The sequence below is a fragment of the Stegostoma tigrinum genome, chromosome 1 (assembly GCF_030684315.1).
Source record: "Stegostoma tigrinum isolate sSteTig4 chromosome 1, sSteTig4.hap1, whole genome shotgun sequence".
Lineage (NCBI taxonomy): Eukaryota > Metazoa > Chordata > Chondrichthyes > Orectolobiformes > Stegostomatidae > Stegostoma > Stegostoma tigrinum.
The window spans coordinates 156595986-156618811 of record NC_081354.1 but is presented as its reverse complement, the minus strand read 5'-3'; the positions used below and the strand labels follow the sequence as shown (position 1 = coordinate 156618811).

Here is a 22826-nt window from a genome sequence, read left to right as displayed (position 1 = left end):
AATTCAGACTCTTTGCTTGGCTTTGTTTCTCTTGTCTTCTAGTCTCCCAAGCATCTTTTCTACTCCCTGTTCTCAACATTACTTCCTTCCAATTTGGGTTATCCCTCAGGTTCCCATCCCTGACCATTTGTATACAAACTCCTGAAATTGCTGACAAAACTTAACAGGTCTGGCAGCATCTGTGGAGAGAGAGCAGAGTTAACATTTTGAGTTCAGTGCTCTTTCTTTGGAACTGATGGTAGCTGGTAAAAGGTAGTATAAATGCTGAAGACAAGGGGTGGGATGGGGGGGGGCTGAAGAATAGCTTTCGATGGAGACAGAGCCCAGAGGGAGAGGAAGACAATTAGGTAGACTGAAGGGTGGATAATGGTAAGCCAGGAAGAAAGAAGAGCTGATAATGGGGACTGTAAATATGTGAAAATAGTTTAATTGTGCTGAAAGCAGCCCATATGATGACAAGATATGGGGTGTGGAGGCTGGTAAAGGGCATGGAAGGAGGGGTTCATGTTCTAAAATTATTGAACTTGATATTGAGCCCTGAAGGCTGCAAGGTCCCCAGGTAGAAAATGAGGTGCTGTTCTTCTAGTTTTGTGCTGAAGCGCTGGAGCACTGCAGCAAGCCCAAGACAGAGATGTTGGCCGAGGATCACAGTATTGTGTTGAAGTGGCAAGTAACTGGAAACTCAGGGTCATTTATGCAGACAGATTCTAAGTGTTTCTGCAGAGTAGTTGCCTGGCTATGTTACATCTCCCCAAAGTAGAGGACACAATATTGTACATAGCAAATGTTTTGCAACGGAAACCTGGTAATGGTGAGATAATCTGTACTTAGTAATGTTAACTGCAAGATAAATATTGATCATAAAGCTACTGGTAACTTCCTATTATTTCTATAAGATCTATCTGAGAGAATAAAAGGAACCTTGGTTTAATGTTTCTTTGAAGATTTAACGCTGTGGACAGTGAATAATCCCTCAGTAACTCCTGAGGGTGTTAACACATATCATTTTGAATATAAATAGAAATAGAAATTGACCTATAGAATGTTAATGTTCTGTTAGAAATATTCTGCCTGCTTCTTTAATTAGTTAGTACGTTTGATCATCAGTGCTCAAATGAAACAAGAAGCTGTTACCTGCATGGTCCAAATGATGATCTTCAGCAATTCTTGTAAAAATAACATGTGGTGCAATGTGAATGAATTTTTCTGTCATATGCTTTTATAAAAGATGTGGATTGAGAGATATGTTATCAAAAAATGGATCCGGAAAACAGAACCCCATCAAGAGAGAATCTGAGTTCTGTATTTGTCAATTCCCAATTAGCTGAGATTAGGACCATTGACTTAAATACTGTGATAATAGTACAGATGTTGAGTAGGAGGGGTAACATTATTGAAGCAATGCCTCCGAGAAGAGACAATGAATTACTTTTGGGCAAGAGTAAGATTGGGTTCACTATAGCTCCTCCCATTATTGCATAGTTTGGTGCTCATCAATGACAAGGATGATGTCAGAATGTTTATAGCTTTGGAAGGTAAAGAACACCTGAAGAACTAGCCCTAAGCAAAAAATTAACACACTGTTTGAAGGATGAAAAAAAAATTAATCTGAAATCCTCATAGTGAGGAAATCCTCTTAGTTTTAAATACTGTATGCTATTGTGAGTTCTGAGCGCATGCATTTCCTTTTATTAATTTGCGAAACATGCCCACCAGTGATCTGGCTTCACAAAAATATAATCTCTACAAGATATGTAATGCACTCTCACAGATAGAATCTGGGAGCTTGCAACCCCAGTGGAGATCTATGGTCAGAAGTCTTTGTGTTGTTGGAGGGATGATAACTGAGTACCAGCTGTTGCACTGGTTGATGAAGCTCTGCAGATGGAATTTCTGGATTAAGTTGTTTCCTTCTTTCAAAGAGTCTATACAGAAGATTTACAAATTAATTTACGGCAGATGTTTGGTTTTAACCAGCCAAAATGTTTTCTAGGAAATATGCAAGTTAAGATGTTGACTCTGGTTAGCTCATTATCCTACATGTTGAGATTGTTGTTACTCTGACAGCTGCTCCAAATGAAGCGTGCCCTATGTGTCCCTTACATGATCCCAACATTAAATTGTCCAGGTATTTTTCTGGGTTTCTCCTGTTCCCTCACTACTACGTCAGTGATCATTAAAAGTGAAGGAAAAAGATGTACAAAGTTGCAAAGATAAGTAGTAGGTCAGAATGATTGGAAATATTTTACAGACTAGAAAATGATGACTATAACAAAATAAAGTGGCAGAAATTGTAGTACGAAAGAAGTCTAGCAGGATATATAGAGTATGAAAGCTTCTACATGTGTATAAAATTGAAAAAGAGTGGCAACAGTGACAGTCAGTCCCTTCGAGGATGAGACTAATGGACTTGTCAGTCATGTTACTTTTTTTCATAATTTTTCTCTAATGATTGTTTTTGTTTTTTCCTTTTCACTGCATCTTTATTCTTAGCACATTTCTGTTTTCCGCCATAATGACAAATACAAAATACTTGTTAAAGCTTCTGTAATTTCCTTGTTTCCCACTATGAATTCACCAGGCTCTCTAAGGGACCAATGTTTACTTTAGATGCCCTCTACCCAAATACTCCTGTACACAGTATTGTTTAATTCATTCAATTAGTTGAGTAGAATAACATCAAGCTACCACCCTGTCAATGTGTCTCTTGTTTGTGCCCATATGTGCAGACAATACCTGGTACTGGATTTTGATACTGAGACAAATCACAGGTAAGAGATCTGATCAAGCTGTAGCACAACTTCATCCATAATGTTGTAAGACAACAAAGTATCAACATGGACCACCTATGGAGGGTACCTATGCATCAACAATGGGCTGAATTTCAGGGGAGTGGAGGAGTCAATCAGCTTCTTCAGTTTTAAAAGCCCTCCCTACATCTTGACTACATGTCCACCAGATGTGTTCTTCTATATACTGACTCAAGAAAACTGATATATGTATCATTTTTGTCACCTGATGATATAAGGCTAATACCATAATGGAAACAATTCCCGGACATCATATAGTTGAAGTTCAATCTAATCTGGGAGATCTGTGTGTCTTTCTAGTCCTATGTGGTGTAACGATGTGACTGATGCATTCTGACATCTAATCTAATGACTTTTCCATGTGTTACAGCAGTGACTAAAGTTAGTCAGTCAGCTGACATTATTTGTTTTTGTTGGTCATAAGCTGAGGTGCCTGTGAACAATGAATGATGTGACATATCTTAGCTACAGGTTATTCCACATCTTCTTAACTACAAGGGGCTAGCTGGAGGGTATGTAGGTAGTACAGTTCTAAAGGGCATGCGGGAGCAGGTACACCAAGTTGTGCATGAGCACAGATTATTGAAAGTGGCTGGACAGATGGAGAGCAGTTAATAAAGCAAACTCTGTTTATTAACTGGCACAGAGCACAAGAGCCAGAAGGTGATGTTGAACTTGTACAAGACACTTGTTAGATCACAGTTGGCGTATTTTGTATGGATATGGCCACCAAAATGTGAAAGAATTGGAGAGAGTACAGGAGCAATTAGCAGCAATGGCACCAGGAATGAGAATTTTCAGTTGTGAGGATAGTTTGTAGTCATTGGGATAGTCTTCCTTGGAGAGAGAAGGCCAAGAGAAGATTTGATTGAGGCTTTAGACCATAAAACCGTAAGATAACCTAACATAACCATTAGGCTATTTGGCTCATTGAGTCCGCTCGACCAATCAATCATGGCTGATATGTTTCTCAACCCTATTCTCCTGCCTGTTCGCCATAACTTTTGATTCCGTACTAATCAAGAATCTACCTATCTTTCAAACTCAGGAGCACACTACACGGAATCATCATAGAATCCCTACAGAGTGGAAACAGTCCCTTCAGCCCAACAAGTCCACGCTGACCCTCACAGCATCCCACCCAGACCCATCCCCCTGTAACCCACCTAATCTACACATCCCTGAACACTATGGGCAATTTAGCATGACCAATCCACCTAGCGTGCACATCTTTGGACTGTGGGAGGAAACCGGAGCACCCGGAGGAAACCTACATTGTCATGGGGAGCATGTGCAAGCTCCACACAGACAGTCTGCCGAGGGTGGAATCGAACCCTGGTTGCCAGTGCTGTGAAGCAGTCGTGCTAACCACTGAACCACTGTGTCAAACAGCTGGGGAAAGGTTGTTCTTTTGTAAAAGATAAAGAATGAGAGGGCGTAGATATAAAGTGGTACACAAACAAAGCAAGGATGATGTGAAAATTTTTTTCATACATCAAATAACTAGGGTACGGAATGTACTGCCTAGAAATTTGGTTCATTGAGCCAAATGACCCTGCCTACTGCCCTTTGGGGTGGCACGGTGGCTCAGTGGTTAGCACTGCAGCCTCACAGCACCAGGGACCCGGGTTTGATTCCAGCCTCGGGCAACTGTCAGTGTGGAGTTTGCACATTCTCCCCGAGTCTGCGTGGGTTTCCTTCGGGTGCTCCGATTTCTTCCCACAGTCCAAAGATGTGCAGACTAGGTGAATTGGCCATGCTAAATTGCCTGTAGTGTTCAGGGGTGTGTGGGTTATAGGGGGATGGATCTGGGTGGGATGCTTCAAGGAGCAGTGTGGACTTGTTGGGCCAAAGGGCCTGTTTCCTCACTGTAGATAATCTAATCTAAATGTGGTGGAGGCAGGTTCAGTTGAGGCATTCAAGATGCTGTTGGATGATTATTTGGATAGAAATAGAGTGCTAGGATATGGGGAATAAGACAGGAGATTGGCATGAGGTGATAGAGCCAGAGCAGGCACAATGGGCTGAATGGCTTCCTGCACTGCAACATCTTTACTGGTCTGCAGTACATGTGACTCCAGACTCAGCAACACGGTTGGTTCTTAACCACCGTCTGAGCAATTGGAATCCATACAGTGTGGATAAACAGGCCCTCTGGTCCAACAAGTCTACACTGACTCTCTGAAGAGCATCCAACCCAGATCCATTCCCTGCAATTACCCTGTAACCCTGCATTTTCCATGGCTAACAACCTAATCTACACATTCCTGAACAGTATGGGCAATTTAGCATGGCCAACCCACCTAGCCTGCAAATCATTGGATGTGGAAGGAAACCGGAGCTCCCGGTGTAAACCCACACAGGCATGAAGAGAACATGCAAACTACACACACACCTGAGGGTGGAATTGAACCTAGGTCCCTGGCACTGTGAGGTAGCCGTGCTAACCATTGAGCCACCTTGCCACCATTAGAGGTAGGCATAAATGCTAGCCTAGCCAGTGACATCCTATCCCATGAATGATTAAAAGCAACTTCTGTTCATGCCTGGAATTTATAACTTTTCAACCTGAGTTTCTACTTTTAATGTATATTTCTTGCATGAATCATACCCTCAGTTAGAATATTATTCCCTAACTTTCCTTGCTTCTGTATTGCATCTGGTTTGTCTCTGTTCAGTTTCTAATCATGGTATTTTCACAATGCCTCCCCTCAAACCAACTGCCTTGAGCTTGATCTGCTTTATTTTAGCCTTTTTACACTATCTTAACCATATTTCTCTCCTTTGATATCCTAAACTATTAGCCACCATCCTATTATGGTAGCCTAAAAATAAGAAATTTGAAGTATATGGAGCAGAGCTTGTAAGAGCAGGTCTAAACTCTGTGAATTTCTTTGGCTAGGCAGGGAATTCTTTGAAAATGTTAGCTACTCTTTGTGAATAGTTCAAATTGATATGAATGTGGAAAGTGCTTATACTTATCACTGTCAACCTCACTGGAGCCGTCAATAGAGCCATCAAAATAATCTTAAAATTGTTACAATTGTCAAAAGCAACTATCAAGGGGACTTGACAAGAAGATCTATCATAACTGTCAAATGGATCTTGTCAAGAATGTTAAATAGATCTGCCATAACCAACTGGCAAAGAGAGCTGCCAATTTAACAAAACATTTAAAGATTCTGCTCCTTAAATTTTTGAAACAAACCACCTGGAATGTTAAAAAAAAAGTTTTCTATTTATTTATGTCGGCTGAGTGTTTTCATTACTAGATTACACTTTGTGACTGACTTCATAGCCATCCATTATTACAGTAAGGTGTCTGCCATTTCACGGCTTGACTGACAGGCCCAAGTAATTATGGATTGTTTAACAATTTAAAAATGCTAAATTCCATTGCTTGTTGTTATAAGGGATTATGCACTTGGCTAAAATATGTGTTCCCATAATGTGTTATGTAGATGAAGGTGTAAATGTTGTTTTGACAATGAGTGCTATTTTTTAAAAACAGTGTTACGGTTTGAGGGCATGGGAATATGGTTGGCACGAATTGGCATTAAGTTGAGATAGGAGTTATAATGGGCCATGGGGAGCGGGTACAGGTGCTGACCGTATATGGACAATGCCTGCTTGGCTGAAGCACTGGAGGACAGCTGACGCTAATAGAATCATTTATCAAACCGAGCCAACATATTACTCGGAGGAAGAAATATAAAGTGGGAGAATCAACAATTATAATCAATCTGCATGACTATTCTGGTGCTTCCAGATTGCATTACGTATACTGAGTTTGGCACTCGAGCTGGTAATATTACATCAGGTTGGAATCCCACTTACCCATCACTTGAGGAATGATTAGCTGCATTAGATCAGAGGCTGCAGATGATTGTGGAGTAGGTTAATCATGGGAAATATTGTGTTCTGTGTGAATAGAGGGATCTATTATGACAATTTTGGCTTATAATGGTGATACACAGAAGACCATAATTAGAGAAATGGGCAGGATCTCCTGGCAATTAGTCTTGTCATTTTGTGGCCGGAAAGCAAGGCTAGAACATTCCAAATGAATCTATAGATGTAATGTAATCATTTTCTTTTGTAGAGCGGGTGTTTATGTGTGCGTTGATTTGGGAAAATACAGCTCTCCACACACAAAACAAGCCACAACAACTGTTCGATATTAGCTGTTACTTGGTAACAGTGAAGGTCTTTGAGTAGCACAGCTGATGTGTTAGGTTGGAGCCTGCTGCAAGATTTGGCAGTGACTCATTTGTGGGTGTCTATCATCTTAGACAGAACACAATTCTGAGTTTATCAATACTAAAATATGATGAGTAAGTCTGCTTATGTGGAAGATCAACACTAACAGTTGGGCCTAATTGCCTGTTTCTCGATTGAAGTCTCTATGGATTCTATGTATGTTTCAAATCAGTTGCATATTTACTCATTCTCTGGTCTTTTTTTTTAATCATGACTTTCCACCAGTATCAGGATCATCTTTTTCTTTTCTCAAATTTATCCCTTTACTGTATGTGGGACCGCACAGTACATTAGTTGACTGCTACACTTTAGGAAGGTGGCTACTTTTCAAAAGTACTTCATTAATTGTGAAATATTGTTGTACATATGGAGCTTGAGAAAGAAAATACATAAATGCACAATCTGCTAACGGTTTATGAAGAACAGTCAGATTTGCTGGACTATATGGACATTACTAATACCTAAGAATTCTAATGTTCTCATTTATTAAACATTTTTGTAGTCAACAGGATAGGCTTTTGTTGCATTATTTTATGTGATTCTGAAGTTTGGTCATACTCATATGTCACATAATCCATTCACCAGTGCTTAACCTGAATAATGTTTCTTAGCAAGTACTGAGTTTGTTCTTGGCATGTACAGCCAGTGCCCTCCCTAGGAACAACCAATAACATAGAACATAGAACATTACAGCACAGTACAGGCCCTTCAGCCCTCGATGTTGTGCCGACCTGTCATACTGATCTCAAGCCCATCTAACCTACACTATTCCATGTACATCCATATGCTTATCCAATGACGACTTAAATGTACCTAAAGTTGGCGAATCTACTACAGTTGCAGGCAAAGCATTCCATTCCCTTACTACTCTGAGTAAAGAAACTACCTCTGACATCTGTCCCATATCTTTCACCCCTCAATTTAAAGCTATGCCCCCTCATGCTCGCCGTCACCATCCTAGGAAAAAGGCTCCCCCTATCCATCCTATCTAACCCTCTGATTATTTTATATGTTTCAATTAAGTCACCTCTCAACCTTCTTCTCTCCAACGAAAACAGCCTCAAGCCCCTCAGCCTCTCCTCGTAAGACCTTCCCTCCATACCAGGCAACATCCTAGTAAATCTCCTCTGCACCCTTTCCAAAGCTTCCACATCCTAAACTTGTGAATGTAGCAGAGTATGAGGTCTGATTATGAAACAGATAAAAATTAATCCAACCAATTCTATGTCTGGTAGTGTGTGCTTATCAGTAATTGCTTCTGACTGTATAAGGTGATAATGTGGTTTGATTTTCATTAAAGGGCACAACATAGATTAATTCAAATGAATTTTGGTACAGACAAATTAGGTTACTAATTAATAGGTGTATGTTAAAATAGAATTCTAATTTATTATTTGTCTTTGGCTAGTGGTAGCACGAGTCATGGGAGTTTTAATAATTCATGATCTTCTACATTTTAGCTTTGAAACTAAAACCTATAAATATTTGACTTCGCATTTCCCTCCTACTACTTCACCTGTCCTGGTGGTACTTGACATATTTTCCCACATGCTGGGTGCATTCAGTCTTGGCAAGGTTCACAAATACCATTAGCTCTGAATTATCTCAAAATGAAATATTCGTTCTTAATACAAGAAGTTAATGATGGAACCCAGCAGTGTCCTTACCTGACCAGTGGAACACTTGCATTTTTAATGTGGTTAAAATAGTATCAGAGATAATGGGAACTGCAGATGCTGGAGAATCCAAGACAACAAAATGTGAGGCTGGATGAACACAGCAGGCCAAGCAGCATCTCAGGAGCATAAAAGCTGACGTTTCGGGCCTAGACCCTTCATCAGAGAGGGGGATGGGGTGAGGCTTCTGGAATAAATACCGCCCCCTCGATCATGACCCCACACCCAAGCACCAAACCATCATCTCCAACACCATTCATGACCTCATCACCTCAGGGGACCTCCCACCCACAGCCTCCAACCTCATTGTTCCCCAACCCCGCACGGCCCGTTTCTATCTCCTTTCCAAAATCCACAAACCTGCCTGCCCTGGTCGACCCATCGTCTCAGCCTGCTCCTGCCCCACCGAACTCATCTCCACCTATCTGGACTCCATTTTCTCCCCTTTGGTCTAGGAACTCCCCACCTACGTCTGTGACACCACCCACGCCCTCCACCTCCTCCAGGACTTCCAATTCCCTGGCCCCCAACACCTCATTTTCACCATGGACGTCCAGTCCCTATACACCTGCATTCCGCATGCAGATGGCCTCAAGGCCCTCCGCTTCTTCCTGTCCCGCAGGCCCGACCAGTCCCCCTCCACCGACACCCTCATCCGCCTAGCCGAACTCGTCCTCACCCTCAACAACTTCTCTTTTGACTCCTCCCACTTCCTACAGACTAAGGGAGTGCCCATGGGCACCCGCATGGGCCCCAGCTATGCCTGCTTCTTTGTAGGTTACGTGGAACAGTCCCTCTTCCGCACCTACACAGGCCCCAAACCCCACCTCTTCCTCCGGTACATTGATGACTGTATCGGCGCCGCCTCTTGCTCCCCAGAGGAGCTCGAACAGTTCATCCACTTCACCAACACCTTCCACCCCAACCTTCAGTTCACCTGGGCCATCTCCAGCACATCCCTCACCTTCCTGGACCTCTCAGTCTCCATCTCAGGCAACCAGCTTGTAACTGATGTCCATTTCAAGCCCACCGACTCCCACAGCTACCTAGAATACACCTCCTCCCACCCACCCTCCTGCAAAAATTTCATCCCCTATTCCCAAATCCTCCGCCTCTGCCGCATCTGCTCCCACGACAAGACATTCCACTCCCGCACATCCCAGATGTCCAAGTTCTTCAAGGACCGCAACTTTCCCCCCACAGTGATCGAGAATGCCCTCGACCGCGTCTCCCGTATTTCCCACAACACGTCCCTCATACCCCGCCCCCGCCACAACCGCCCAAAGAGGATCTCCCTCGTTCTCACACACCACCCCACCAACCTCCGGATACAACGCATCATCCTCTGACACTTCCGCCATCTACAATCCGACGCCACCACCCAAGACATTTTTCCATCCCCACCCCTGTCTGCTTTCCGGAGAGACCACTCTCTCCGTGACTCCCTTGTTCGCCCCACACTGCCCTCCAACCCCACCACACCCGGCACCTTCCCCTGCAACCGCAGGAAATGCTACACTTGCCCCCACACCTCCCCACTCACCCCTATCCCAGGCCCCAAGATGACATTCCACATTCAGCAGAGGTTCACCTGCACATCTGCCAATGTGGTATACTGCATCCAGTGTACCCGGTGTGGCTTCCTCTACATTGGGGAAACCAAGCGGAGGCTTGGAGACCGCTTTGCAGAACACCTCCGCTCAGTTCGCAACAAACTACTGCACCTCCCAGTCGCAAACCATTTCCACTCCCCCTCCCATTCTTTAGATGACATGTCCATCATGGGCCTCCTGCAGTGCCACAATGATGCCACCCGAAGGTTGCAGGAACAGCAACTCATATTCCGCCTGGGAACCCTGCAGCCATATGGTATCAATGTAGACTTCACCAGTTTCAAAATCTCCCCTTCCCCAACTGCATCCCTAAACCAGCCCAGTTCGTCCCCTCCCCCCACTGCACCACACAACCAGCCCAGCTCTTCCCCCCCACCCACTCCATCCCAAGACCAGTCCAACCTGTCTCCACCTCCCTAACCTGTTCTCCCTCTCACCCATCCCTTCCTCCCACCCCAAGCCGCACCCCCATCTACCTACTAACCTCATCCCACCTCCTTGACCTATCCGTCTTCCCTGGACTGATCTATCCCCTCCCTACCTCCCCACCTATACTCTCTCCACCTATCTTCTTTTCTCTCCATCTTCAGTCCGCCTCCCCCTCTCTCCCTATTTATTCCAGAACCCTCACCCCATCCCCCTCTCTGATGAAGGGTCTAGGCCCGAAACGTCAGCTTTTATGCTCCTGAGATGCTGCTTGGCCTGCTGTGTTCATCCAGCCTCACATTTTGTTGTCTTGTTTTTAATGTGGTGCCTGTTTAGAAACCAGTAGTGGAAAGGATAACTGATTCTGTTCGTTCTCTCCTTTGTCTGAGGCTATTGATACAGACTATTCCATTTGCATTGTTCAGACTTCTTGCCAACGAGAAAGGGCAGTAGGTTTCTACCCACTCGTGTGATCTTGTGCCTGTTTCAGGTGCAAGGTTAAGATATTCTGCAGTGCTTCTGTAAATCTCATTTTGTATCTCCAGGTAAAGTGAAAAGTGTCTTGGGTGACTGCAAATTCACGTACATTAACTCCAAAAGCTCCTAAAATGGTAATCATAAGATTCTTGCCCATTGCTCAGCTCCCATAATCCCAGTATTTTTTGCCTCTGTAATCTTGATTAGATTGTCTTGGTGTATTCTGCACAATCTTGGTTCTGAAAGCCTTTTATCACAACAGTGGAGTAATGTTTTAATTGTAGACTTGATGTAGCAATTTGAAATGAATAATATGAGAGTACTTTTATGTAACTCAGCAAAACTGAGATGGAAGAGGAGAGCAACAGGTAAAAGTCAGGTGTCAGCTATGGTAACTCAACAGCATAAACAGAAAGGTAGTGGCCACAAGATTCAGATCCATCGATAATGTTCTGGAGGTTGGAGTGAATCAAGTGGGTTGTGCTCTGGCCCTAGTCCTGACTGGACACAAGGGCCCCACTGCTGGTCAGAGCGTTGTAGTACCACCTCGGACCAGGGGGCCCACTCCTTTACCTGAGCACAGGGTGCCCTCACATGCCTGCATTCCCACCCGAATGTCAAAGAGTCAGCAACTTGGACGTTGCTGAGATAAACGCTACAATCAGGAAAGCATGAAGCACCACAAGGTTTGTATGCTGCCAACCTCCTTATGGAATCAGATGCGGGCTGATTACAAATCACAACTTGCGTACTCAAAAAATGGATGTAAATCAATTTCTAGCCCATTTTGTTTAATGATTTGCAGATCAACGTTCATTAAAAAAGTGGAGTTTTTAATTTTGTTATCCTGCCATGAAACACATTATTCAAAAGAAAGTTTCTCCTTTTCAACTTGTAGTTTTCTTTGAAATGCCAAGTGATAAACAAAAAAAAAAGAAATCGAATTCAGTCTGTACAAATACAAGGGAGTGTACTTGCAAATCAGTAACTTCAAAGAGAGCATTGGTCCAGATTTGCAGTGTGAATGACACTTACTGTTATTATGTAGTAAATTGGACATCTAGAGTGCAGATATGCTCAGTAAATAAGGTAGATTCATTTAGAGGGTAACAAGTGGCAAGTAACATTCACACCATGCACATACCAGCCAGTGACCATCTTCAATTAGAAACAATTTAACTACTGCACCTTGACTTTCACTGGTGTTGCCATCACTGAATCCCCCTACGATCAGCATCATAGGAGTTACCATTGGCCACAAACTAACCAGTCTAGCCACATAAGCAAAATGGCCACAAGAACAGGTCAGAAATCAGGAATACTGCAGCGAGTAACTCACCTCCTGGCTCCCCAAAACCCGTTCACCATCTACACAGCAGAAGTCAGGAGTTTGATGGAATACCCCCCACTTGCCAGGATGAGTGCAGCCCCAACAACACTCAAGAAGTTTGATACCATCCTTGACAAAGCAGCTCATTGATTGGCACCACATCCACAAGCATCCACTCCCTCCACCGCCGACGCTCAGTAGCAGCAGTGTGTACTATCTACAAGATGCACTACAGAAATTCACCAAAGATCCTCAGGCAGCACCTTTCAAACCCATGACCACTTCCATCTAGAAGGACAGGGACAGCATATGCATGGGAACACCACAACTTTAAAGTTCCCCTCCAAGCCGCTCACCATCCTGGTTTGGAAATATGTACTTGGAAATGGAGGTTTACTGAGTGTCAAAATCCTGGAATTCTCTTCCTATGGGCATTGTGGGTCAGTCTATAACATGTGGACTTCAGCAGTTCAGGAAGGCAGCTCACCATCACCTTATCAAGGGAAGCTAGGGAAGGGCAATAAATGCTGGCCAGCCAGTGACACACACATCCCACAAATGAATAAAAAAGGAATTGGATTATTCAGGTAACTGCTTCTTTTAAGCTCCATTTCATATATTCAGTGTTGAATATTACAACAGAATCAAAAATTCTAAAGCTTAATGCGATAGCCTTTGAAAAATGATCATTCTTTTAAGTTCATTCATGGGATGGTATTTATCATTGGCCAGGCAACATTTATTGTCATCTCTAATTGTCCACAGGGCACTTAAGTGTCAACCACATTGCTGTGGTTTGGAATCACATATAGGCCAGACCAGTTAAGGATGGCACTTCCCTTTCCTACGGGATATTAGTCAACCACACGGGTTTTTTTCACAATTAGCAATGGTGTGATGGTTATAATTAGACTCTTAATTCTAGATTTGTATCGATTTCAAATTTCAATGTCTGATGTGGCGGGACTCAAACCCAGGTTTCCAAAATGTTACCTGGGTCTCTGTATTAATAGTCCAGCGATAATACCACTAGGCCATCACCTTCCCCTATGTATTCAAGTTACCTCCGATTTATTATGTTGCCATGTTTTGACTTTAGCAAGCACGCAACAAATTAACATCATGTGTACATAATACTGTAACATGGAAGCCAAACATTAAAGTATAAGTATCTTCAAGTTGTCAGCAAATATTTGAATTGATGCATTTGTGTGGAAATTAAATTTATCTGCATAGAACAGCATTAATTTGCACCCTTGGTGGTCCCATATTTAGCTAATAACCTTTCCACAGATCATTACTCAATGAAACCATCCCATGCATTCTGTTCTATATTGTCTTTTGTTAAATTTCCAATAGTTTTGAATTTCCTTTCAATATGCTGCATAATTATCTTTGTGCTGATAAATTAAAATTTCACTTCATAGTCCTTATTTATTTCCTTGTCATTAACTTCTCATACCAGTGTATCACTTTAATTGATATTAAGTTCAGTACTAAAGCATTGTCATATTCTTCTCATCAAACTTTTGCTTTACTTCCTTGTGCTTGGAATAAAGAACAAAAGAACAAAGAACAAAGAAAATTACAGCGCAGGAATAGGTCCTTCGGCCCTCCAAGCCTGCGCCGATCGAGATCCTCTGTCTAACCTGCCATCTAATTTCTAAGGATCTGTGTCCATTTGCTCCCCGCTCATCCATGTACCTGCCCAAATATATCTTAAAAGATGCAAATGTGTCTGTGTCTATCACCTCCGCTGGCAACGCGTTCCAGGCGCCCACCATCCTCTGTGTAAAGAACTTCCAATGCACATCTCCCTTAAACTTTCTTCCTCTCACTTTGAGCTCATGACCCCTAGTAATTGAGTTCCCCACTCTGGGAGAAAGCTTTTTGCTCTCCACCCTGTCTATACCCCTCATGATTTTGTAGACCTCAATCAGGTCCCCCCTCAATCTCCGTCTTTCTAATGAAAATAATCCTAATCTACTCAACCTCTCTTCATAGCTAGCACCCTCCATACCAGGCAACATCCTGGTGAACCTCCTCTGCACCCTCTCCAAAGCATCCACATCCTTTTGGTAATGTGGCGACCAGAACTGTATGCTGTACCCTAAATGTGGCTGAACCAAAGTCTCATACAACTGCAACATGACCTGCCAACTCTTGTACTCAATACCCCGCCCAATGAAGGAAAGCATGCCGTATGCCTTCTTGACCACCCTAATGGCCTGCGTTGCCACCTTCAGGAAACAATGGACCTGAACACCCAGATCTCTCTGTTCATCAATTTTCCCGAGGACTTTTCCATTTACTGTATAGTTCACCCTTGAATTAGATCTTCCAAAATGCTTCACCTCATGTTTGCCTGGATTGAACTCCATCTGCCATTTATCTGCCCAACTCTCCAGTCTATCTATATTCTGCTGTAATCTCTGACAGTCCCCTTCACTATCAGCTACTCCACCAATCTTAGTGTCATCTGCCAACTTGCCGATCAGACCACCTACACCTTCCTCCAGATCATTTACAAATATCACAAATAACAGTGGTCCCAGCACAGATCCCTGTGGAACACCACTGGTCACAGGTCTCCAGTTTGAGAAACTCCCTTCTACTACTACTCTCTGAATCCTGTTGCCCAGCCAGTTTTTCATCCATCTAGCTAGCACACCTAGCTAGATGGATAAAATGTCTAAAAACACTGTTTACCTTATGAATGCAGCTATTGCTTTGGATGAAAAAGCAGCAAATTTAACCATTTTGAAAGTATTTTCCTGAACATGATGGCATTCATTGCTGGGAGTAATAATAGAACCAAAGGCAAGCTGAAAGGAGAGAATCTGCTGCTATGTACAATAACACATAACAGTTAGATACGTGTGTCAAGGATTCTTCTTACTCACTCTCTTCCTTACATTGATTACCAGTGATGGCATACATTATCTCTGAGGTATAATGAAAGGATTACAGTTTATGCCAAGTGGGTGGGTAAATGTGATCAGAACTGTTAATGTTTACACGGGCTGAAACATTGGCCTGGACCAAGTGCTCATTTCAATGTTCTAACCTCTATAGATTTCTATGTGTGCTGCGTTTGTAACAAGCAAAAAATAATCTGAATTTTCTCCCTGAGCCATTAGCATGGTGCGGGAATTCCCTCGCAGAGCTTGTACTGGGAGTGGGGATGGAGATACTAGTTCAGCTGCATTTCTGGCAGTTCATGTTGGGTTTCTCTAGCTGCAGCTGAATAGGTGAGCTGCAGAAGCTTTTGTATTTTTTCCCCAGTCCATACTGAGCAACTAAAATTGCTGATGACAATACTGGACTTCTCACTGAAGATTGAGGTTGCTGCAAATTCAGAGGGAGACAGATCAGTGTGAGAAAGCTGAAAGGGAGCTGACATTCTAATAGAAGGATCGAGAGATGACGAGGGGCCAGAGGATGGAAGAGTTGCTCAGTGGCAGATGAGGGGGAGGGGATAGCTAGGAGGACACTGAAGGCATGGAGGTGGCAAAGGGATCAGCTTGCTGAGGAGAAAAAAAATCTCTTGTCAAAGGCAGCAGAACACTCATCTTATATTGTGTTGAACGTGGTATTTGTTGAGGTAGGAGTGCACAAGGGCAAGTTTAAAATTCTTACTGAGCAAGGTTTACCAATCTGGACCGAGTTACTTCAGAGACAAAAATTGAATTTGTGTTTGGGAAAGAGAAAGTGTACAAGAAAACAGTACACAGCCAGCCTGTGCTGGTAAAACTCAAAGTAAATCTGAACATGAAATATGATTCTGAGATTGGATAACACTTTCTTTAAAAAAGTTGAGTATGCTAAACGTTACCCTAACAATCAATTTAAGATTTTCAGTCAAGCTTACAAAGGTATCCGATGTACACCTACCAGAAGCTAGATATATTCATACACAGAGGCCTGCTCTCTGAAAGAAAAAGGAACATCCCCAGACCTTTATCGAACTGCACGAAACCATGCAGAATAATAGTTCCTTGGTGCATTTCACATGGCATCATCTTGTGCAACACGATCAACTTGAATCCAGTCAGCACCCTTTTCTTTTGCAGTATAAATTGTTGCTCCCTTTGGAATTTGGTATTCTTGCTCTGTCCTGATGATGACAGGTGAATGCCTTTTACGGCATCTCTTTTTTCATCAATAATGAAACTAAGTTTAAAAAAAAGGAATAAATCAAGGAATGCATCAATCTAACTATGTGAAATACTTTTAATCAGATGGAAAACATTTGCCATATTCATTAACTTCATTAATAACAGATTTATGTTATATTCTGGAGGTGTTGCCTTATATGTGCTGATTAACCACTATATTTTAATTTTTTAATATTAAATTTACTTTTATAATTTTTGGAATTATCAGTTTTTATTCCTTGTCTCTGAACATTTCCCCCTTTGTTCATTAATGTGCTCCTTATAACCTCATAATGATGTGATTCATTCACAAATCCTGGCTATCCTATCAGTTCCCACACTGAGAATCCTATGCCTACCTCCCTCACTGACCAGTTCCTCTCCTCCTCAATCCTTAGCCTTACCAAACTCTGGTGTCCTTCCCTCTGCCCCTCGGGATGTGGTCCCTGTTCTCGTCTCCAGCCGTTTTGTCCGACTCAGCTGGCGTCCACCCACGGAAACACATGGAAGTATTCAGACGTACACAGTCTACTTCACCAGGGAAAGTGTTAACAGGTAGGTGCGGAAGGGAAATACACATGGGCATGTGTCTTAAACCTTTTTATCAACCCTGACATTCATTATTGCATATCTTGAAATTACAGCACGGTGGCTCAGTGGTTAGCACTGCAGTCTCACAGCGCCAGGGACCTGGGTTTGATTCCTCCTTCAGGCGACTGTCTGTGTGGAGTTTGCACATTCTCCCCATGTCTGCATGGGTTTCCTTCGGGTGCTCCAGTTCCTCCCACAGTCCAAAGATGTGCAGGCTAAATTGCCCACTGTGTTGAGGGATGAATAGATTAGAGGGTAATAAGGGGATGGGTCTGGGCAGGATGCTCTGAAAGTCAGTGTGGACTTGTTGGGCCAAAGGGCCTGTTTCCATACTGTAGAGATTCTATTCTATGAAATGTTTTCTGTTATCCTATCCATGGCGTTTCCTGCTCCAATAATTTGTAGCTTTTGCTCTCTTTATGAGTGAACACCTAACAGCATCTTTTTTCTAACGTTTGTGCTCCAATATTTTAGTGCATCTGCTCTATATATCTGTTTGCTGGCCTTTTATATTCTACTCAAGCCCTGACCAGACTTCCTTACCTTTATAGTTGCCTGACTTCAACTCATCTCAGCTCATCTGCCATCATGATCTTCATCCATTTCCTTGCGTTGACTATGTCAATGTACTCCTGTTAATCTTGTGAATTGTACTGTCTATAAGCCTGAAGTCACTCAAAACTCTTCCAATCTATTTTTGAACCACCACCAAATCCTGTTCCACTCTCACTCTGGCACTCACCAACCAGTAAGATTTTAAAATTTTTGTCCTAACATGGGGAGAAGGTACAAACTCCACACAGATCGCTTCAGGCAACTGTCTACGAGAGTTTCCTCTGGGTGCTCCAGTTTCCTCCCACAGTCCAAGGATGTGTAAGTTAGGTGGATTGGCCATGCTAATTTGCCTGTAGTGTCCAGGGATGTGTAGGTTAGTTGGATTAACCATGGGGGCTGCAGGGATAAGGTAGAAGGGTGAGCCTGGTTGGGATGCTCTTCAGAGAGTCAGTGTGGACTTGTTGGACCAAATAGCCTGTTTCCACACTGTAGGGATTCTATGATTCTGTGATAAATGCTTCAATGACCTCACCCCATTCCCATCACAAGCTTCCTCAAATCTTTTGACACGTCTGCATCTTCCTATTTTAGAGCCATGTCAATCCCTAATTTAAATTACTCCTTGTGCCTGTCTGTTTTTCTTCCCTTCTTTGAGATGCGTCTTAAAATCTACCCATTTGAAAAGTATTTGGCATCTACACTAATGACTTCTTTAGAGGCGAGATGTCAAATTTTGTTTTATAATGCAAAGTGCCTTTAAAGATACAATTTGAACAGAAGCTCCTCGTTTTGAGTAAGTCAGTATTAATTTACTGTCTGCCATTATGTACTTAAGTCTATATTCATCTATCTTTGCCTCTTTCAGCCTGTCATCCTTTCTCCAGCCTGTTTAACTCTCTTTTATTGTTGACTTTTGCAAACAGTTCTTCCTTAGAATCTTGCAAAAAACACCCCCCCCAACCATCCCACCCAGCCCCCAACCTCTGATTTCTAACCTGTTTCAAATGTATAGATTCTTTTTTTATCAGTCAATAACATTCTATCCACCTTATCTCCAGGCTTCAGTCACTCTGCCATTTCATTTGCATTTGACTCTACTGAAAAGGTTATGTAATTTATTTCTGAAATTCTCAGTCAGTTATACCAATAATAAATTTCCTGATAGTCCAGGAAATTGTTGCAAATAGTAACAAAAAGTGCTCTAATTATTCTGCCTGTATTTTGCTGTCATTTCAAGGCAAAAGGCTTCAGGCAGCCATTATATTATTCGTTGTAATGATTAATTACTATTTAGGGATAATGTTCCAAGTAAAAAGAATAAATAATGTTTGTTCATGAGAGACAAACATTATAATGGGAGATTTCTTCAGTTGTTATTACATATCTTCTTCATAATAGAAATCTCAGGTAAATCACTTCTTCTCTAAAGGCAGCCAATTACACATCGTAACATATCTTGAAATAACCTTTTAGTGCTTGGAAACTTCTCAAGGTAATAAATGTAATTGTTTACTGAACCTTATCACTGATCATACTTTAAATACTACAACGTGCTGTGTTGGTGTAACAGATAAACATAATCACTTGGAAGCATATACTACATCCCCACTTTTGTAAGTCACCAAAACTGCTTTTAGTATACAGGCAGTATTTGAATGAGAGATAATTTATTTGCTGCATCAGATCAGAGGTTTTACAGAGCTTTTGTCTTCGAGATATTGACTGACCTGTATGTTTCTGATGCATCCTGTTTTTTCTTACAGAGTTCAAGCGTTTGCAATTTCCCATTTTGTTGTTTATTAATGCCACTTCTTTTCTAAATTCAGTTTCCTTTATGATGTAGGAGCAGAGTTTGCTCCTATATTGAGTCTACTTTGCCATTCAAAGAAATCACAGCTGATCTGTTTGTCCTCAACTCCACTTTCCTGTCTTTGCCCCACAACCATCGATTCTCTTACCGATTAAAAATACATCTATCTCAAACTTGATACATTTAATGACCCAGCCTCATTCACCCTCCAAGGAGAAGTATTTCACAGATACATTGTCCTCTGAGAGAAGAAATTTCTCTTCCTATCTGTATTAAATATTTGACTCTTACTCTGAAATTATGCCCTCCAGTGCAAGATTCTCCCACACAGAGGAAAAACTAAACTATCCCACATTTTCCTGATCGAGCCCTCTAAGGATCTTATTTGTTTCAATAAAGTTGGCCCTCGTTTTTGTAACCCCCAATGAGTGCAAGCCAAGCAATCAACCTCTCCTGATAAAACAGTCCCTCCATATCCGGGATCAACTGAGTGAATGCTCTCTGGACTGACCCTAGCGTCATTCTATCTCTGTTTAGATAAGTGTCCCAAAACTTTTCATGGTATATCAGCTGTGGTCTGAGTATTGCCGTTTCAGCAAAACCTTTTCATTTCTATGCTTCATTCCCTTTGAAATAAAGGCCAACATTCTATTTGCCTTGCCTATTACCCACTGAACTTGGATACTAGCTTTTTGAGATTCATGTAGTGTTTATCCATTTAAATAATATTCAATTGATCTATTCTTCCTGCTGCATAACCTCACATTTTTCCATGTTATAGCCATCTGCCAAGTTTTTGCCTAATTACTTCCCACCTATTTCTGTCATTTTGGCAGCAGTACATTCACTTGCTTCATCCAAGTCATCAACATATGTAAACACTGTGGCCCCAGCACTGATCCCTATACCATTCCCCAATAGTTGCAGGTTACCATCCTAAAAATGCCCCAACTCTCTATCCTCTGTTAGTCAATCCTCTATCTATGCTAATACAAACCTCCAATACTGTGGTATCTCATTTTAATAAATAGCTTAATGAGTGGTACCTTATTAAGTGCCTTCTGAAAATCCAAATATATTACTTCTCTACTTTCCTGTCATCTATCCTGCTCATTCTCAAAGAATTCTTGTAAATGTGCCAGGCATGATATTCATTCTAGATTTTAAAATACCTTCTGATTTCTTTGAATTCCTCCATTGCTTTTTATTGAGATGTATATGTCAAATGAAATTTTCACAGCATAATATTATAAGGAGTACAGGTATTCAATATTACCTAGAGACTACTTAAATGCCCAGCAGTGATTAAAAATGCTTTCTGTGGAAAGCTGATACAGTTTAAACACAACAGAACATATGACTGTTCAAATAATGCTGGTGCTAGCAAGTATCTTAAAGTAGTGTGTACATCTGGCATAATGTTTCCTGTGATTATTTGCAAGCTTTAGTAATTTCTTTATAGCGCAGAGTTGTCTATCTCATCAAATATAAAATGCTCTTTGCTCTTAAATATAAAATGATGATGGTAGTGTGACTTATTTCCTTGGTGTGCATTACAGTATTAAGCTGCTCACATTTTCTCTTACTTTAAAATCAGGGAGCGTGCACTGAATACCTCCCAGTATGGAGACCTGCAGCTTACCATTGGAAATTTGAAACCAGAAGAAACTTATTTGTTCAGGATCGTAGCCTACAATGATTTTGGACCAGGACAAAGTTCACAACCAATTAAAGTTTCTACTCAGCCCGAGCGTAAGTAGTTGAAGTAACTGATAATTATGATGTAAAATATTCTCATGACTGTCGGTAAATATCTGAATTATTACAAAAATACATTATGACTTTACCGTTGGCAACGTCCTGTGAGAAGACGATACAAATATTTGTGTGTATTTGTCCGCGTATGTGTGCGTGCGCGAATGTTAAAGGGATCAGAATTATCCATTGATATCCAGGGCTGAATTCTCACTGGCTGAGAAAAATTCCTGATTTCCCAAACTTGACTGTGTGGGTGGAATTGCTCTGAAATGCTGTATTTTTTAAAATCAGGATGAGCGGGTGCAAACTAGATTCAGACATGCCATTCAAAGAGACAGTACAAAGGCACCTACAGGGTTGCTGAGTGCCAAGGCAGGCTGTTAAAGCGTCGGCCTCAGTGCTGTGGACCTCATTCCAATTATGATAAAAACAATAAAACAAAAATCAACACTCTAGACCTCATTCCCACATACTCCACAACCTTCACCCAATGCCCCTGATAACAAAGTATGGAGCTGGATGAACACAGCAGGCCAAGCAAAGAACATACATAGAACAATACAGCGCAGAACAGGCCCTTCAGCCCTCGATGTTGCGCCGACCTGTCAACTAATCTAAGACCCCCTCCCCACCGCACCCTATCTTAGGAGCACAAAATATGATGCTTCTGGCCTAGACCCTTCATCAGAAAAAGGGCCTAGGCCCGAAACATCAGCTTTTGTGCTCCTAAGATGCTGCTTGGCCTGCTGTGCTCATCCAGCTCCACACTTTGTTATCTCAGATTCTCCAGCATCTGCAGTTCCCATTACCTCTGATCCAATTCATGCCCCTCCCTTTCTTCCTTTCCACTCCTCATGGTTTTAATACCAACCTATGTTCCCCCATATACTCCACATGGCCCTTCATACCTTTTATGATTACCTAGTCTTTTTACCCACCATTGCCTCTCATACCCTCAATGCCAACTTAATATCAACTCATATAAGCCCATTGCCCCTGCCACCCTTTTCCCTTAAATACTCAATGCAACACACAAAATTTCCATTATCACAAAGATCAAGCGTCATGCTGAGATGAAAGAAAATGAAGGACTGAGCATTTTTTGCAGATGTCACTATGTTTTAAAAAGTCACATGGATAAATATCCATTCAATACATTTAATTACTTTAAGTACTTTATCCCTAATAACCACAAATACGTTCTTCAAGTATTTGAGAGGTGACCTGATAGAAGTATATAATATTATGAGACACATTTGGCACCTATTTTGCTGGCACGTTGAAGTGACCAAAATTGGATTTTTACAAATGAAACCTTTTGAAGGTGAAATGTTGGCATTTAACTTATCCTAAGACGTCTAAA

The 22826-nt window shown here is 41.9% G+C and overlaps 1 protein-coding gene across 1 annotated transcript in view; it reads left to right on the top strand.

The window, feature by feature from the left end:
• Positions 1–22826, top strand: part of dcc (DCC netrin 1 receptor) — a 931407-nt gene that overhangs the window by 589222 nt on the left and 319359 nt on the right. The window contains exons 8-9 of the mRNA XM_059643861.1: positions 17148–17304; positions 21303–21457. Coding sequence (XP_059499844.1) covers positions 17148–17304; positions 21303–21457 — 312 coding nt within the window. The remainder of the gene's footprint in view (positions 1–17147; positions 17305–21302; positions 21458–22826) is intronic.